Below are 3,476 nucleotides of genomic sequence, written 5' to 3'. Positions count from 1 at the left end.
TATTAAAATAAAAAGTAAATATAAATTATCCTTTTAAAAGTCAATATTAAATTATATTCTATCAAAATGTATCGGTCGATTGAATTAGCAAATATGTTTAATCAATTGATACCACAGCATCGAACAATCACGAGAGACATGAGAACCAACAAACTTTACACGACAAACAACTGATTATTGATCTACTTTTTATTTCGCATTATCAAACGAAACAAAAAATACGCATAACCACGTCCGCACTCGCGAAACACGCGAGAGCAAACTGAATAGGTTCGGTGGCTTCTGATAATAATAAAATTTGTGTTAACTATATGTTTGGTGTAATCATTAGAAAATTGAAAGGCTCTATGATTCGGTATGCTTTAACGATTTCCTTTAGAAATTGCTTTCGTTATTTTCTATGTGTTATTGGCAGTAGTTGTACATAAATTAATTTAATTTGTAGTGAAATAAATTTATTTAACAGTTTTATCAGTATTTTCTTATAATTGTAATAAATATATTAGTAAAACTTATAAACAGTCGTTTCATTTTTATTACAGAAAATTTCATTATAAAATCTTATCTTTTTATGGAAAATAATTCATTTCCATTGTTTCTTATTATAAACGTTGATTGATTTGAATGTTTTTCACATCCATCTAGACGTATTTACGGAAACTTTACTGTTTATCTTCGAGCGCTCGGTTGAGAAATATTATAATGGATTCCTATTTTATCGATTGATTTCTGAACATTTTTAGGTTATATTGATGCTGGCTTTGTTGATGTCAAGTAACATCAGTTAGTGTCTACTTCTTCAAAACAATTATCAGGGCATAAGTAATTGTACATAATAATTAATACAAAATAATTTAAAAATGACGAGGCATGCTAGGAATTGTACTGCTGGAGCAGTTTATACCTATCATGAGAAGAAAAAGGATGCAGCAGCATCTGGATACGGCACAAATAGTCAAAGAGTTGGAAAAGATTCTTTGAGAGATTTCGATTGTTGTTGTTTATCTTTGCAGCCTTGTAGAAATCCTGTGATAACGTAAGTTTATTAGCTTATTTATTAAATTATTTAAACTTAAATATAATTCTTATATAAACATTAGGATACAACTATTTTTAACTTAATGTTCTAAAGAAAATAAACATTATATCCATAAACGAACTTGCATAAATTAATTACAATTAATAATTTGTATTGTTAACTTTTATTGTTGTATTAATAAATTTATTACACTTATCAATATGCAATTACAGAAAGGATGGATATCTTTTTGACAAAGAAGCCATACTTGAATACATTTTAACGAAAAAAAAAGAATATACAAGAAAACTTAAGGAATATGAAAAACAGAAAAAAAAGCAAGAGGTTAATTAATAATTTAGGATTTTAATGTTTAATTTTGGAGTTTAAATTTTATTCCATAATACAAAATTTATCCCTTTACTTAGGAAAAATTTCAAGAACTAACTGCAAATGAAGAATTGGAAAAGTTACAAAATTTTTTAAAAGGGGAAAAAACTATTGTATTTAAAAAAAATAAATCTAGCGACGAAGCTAAATCTTCGGTGTCTAACATGTGTAATGGTCGAGACAAAGACCTTCCAAGTTTTTGGATACCATCGAAAACACCAGAGGCAAAGGAAGTGACTCTTCAGAAACCAGATAAAAATATTTATTGCCCAATTAGTGGAAATATTCTTAAATTAAAAGATCTTCTTCCAATTAAATTTACTGAAATTAAAGATCCAGATGATAAAAAATCATTGATTATTAAACAGGCTCGATATATGTGCCCAATAACTCATGATGTGTTAAGCAATAGTATTCCCTGTGCAGCTATAAGAACTACGTAAGAAATTATTATTTTAGATTTAATATCCTTTTAAATTAGAATATTTTATTTATAATATTCTTTGGATATGATTTTTTATCAATTAATTATGCAATTAATAACAAATGAAAATTTGAAGAAAAAAATTAAGTAAAAGTATCTATATTATAATACATTACTTATGCTTACTAATTGTATTTTAGAGGTGACATAATAACAATGGAATGCGTAGAAAAAATTATAAAAAAGGATTGGATCAATCCTTTGGATAGCACAAAATTAACAGAAAATGATATTATTCCATTACAAAGGGTAATTTATAATTATTATACTTAAATAGCCTTGAATAACATGTAATTAAATTGTGTAAAATAATGTATTTTTAGGGAGGTACAGGTTATTCAGCAGCAAATAATGACTTAGAAGGAAAGCATGAAAGGCCTGTTTTACAAGCTTAAGTATCATCATATATTACAATATCTTATAATTTGTATTTTGAGTTGAAGGATAATTTCTCTAGAAACACATTTAATAATTATAGTATATAATAAATATATTAAACTAGAATATCATCACCAAGAACATTAGCATTAACAATAACCTAACACACAAACATACCCACACACTCAGTTTAATAATAATAAATTTTTCTTAGCATTGGTGAAGATTATATATAAATATTATGTATATATTATTATCAATTATGTAATTTTGAATATCGAGATGATTGAAAATATGAAAATATTTTAAAATCTAAAATAATAAATTATTTCTATCACATTCCACTCTGTGCTTTTATATTTTAGAACAATTTCTACAAAAAAATACATTAAAGTATGCATAGATAAAATAAAGTGTATATATAATTAGGTGAAATAATAAATAAAATTAATAGCAAATATTTTATGCAAACATTTTTCAGATTCATACTATTATGAAGTTATATATATATTAATTTTAAAAGAAATTACTAAATTATTATACATATGGATATAATTATAATGAATTGGCTACATTTGATGAATATTTAAAATTTCTAATATAACAATATAAAATAAATATATTTTATATTTATTTAATTACAAAGATTAATAGTAATTTATATATGAACAATGATTTTATGAATAAATGTATCGACATTTCTAAGAATATTTAAATATGAGATAAAAAATAAAAGTAATTAAACTGAAGGTGACTAATTGATTCTCAACTGAAAAAGAGAGTTTGATCATATTATTACATGCGTGTTAAATTCTGTGTTAAAAATAAATAAAAATTCTTTCATAAAGTAAAAACTGTAAAAATTTATTTTATATTTTATTTATAAAAGAATAATTTATTCAAATAAAACAAAGTAAAAGATATATGTTTAATACAATTTTAAAAAGTTGTATGTATTTATGTATTACTAAGCAATGATTTTTTTTAATAAATCTAACGTCATTTACAAAAATAAAAATATTTAAAATTAATTTGCAATATTTGTTATAAAAACTATACTCAAATGTTGAATTTGAACAGTATTCAAATAATGAATTTGTCTATAAATTATCAATAATTATTATAAGCCTTTATGATGCTTAATTATCTCAAATAAAACAATTAAAAGTATTTAATTCCCATTTTAGTATAATTACTACTTAAATT

General features: G+C 23.3%; 1 protein-coding gene across 1 annotated transcript; it reads left to right on the top strand.

Annotated features, from left to right (window-relative positions):
* Positions 1–743: 743 nt before the first annotated feature.
* On the top strand, positions 744–2,461 carry LOC105360169 (nitric oxide synthase-interacting protein homolog). The gene is made up of 5 exons (XM_011496985.1): positions 744–1,036; positions 1,252–1,363; positions 1,447–1,847; positions 2,033–2,141; positions 2,216–2,461. The coding sequence occupies exons 1-5, from the start codon at positions 861–863 to the stop codon at positions 2,285–2,287; spliced, it is 870 nt and encodes a 289-aa protein (XP_011495287.1). The 5' UTR covers positions 744–860; the 3' UTR covers positions 2,288–2,461.
* Positions 2,462–3,476: the final 1,015 nt, after the last annotated feature.

Source organism: Ceratosolen solmsi, unplaced genomic scaffold (assembly GCF_000503995.2).
Source record: "Ceratosolen solmsi marchali unplaced genomic scaffold, CerSol_1.0 scaffold13, whole genome shotgun sequence".
Classification (NCBI taxonomy): domain Eukaryota; kingdom Metazoa; phylum Arthropoda; class Insecta; order Hymenoptera; family Agaonidae; genus Ceratosolen; species Ceratosolen solmsi.
The sequence above is the reverse complement of the archived record's forward strand: the minus strand, read 5'-3'. Positions and strand labels throughout refer to the sequence as shown.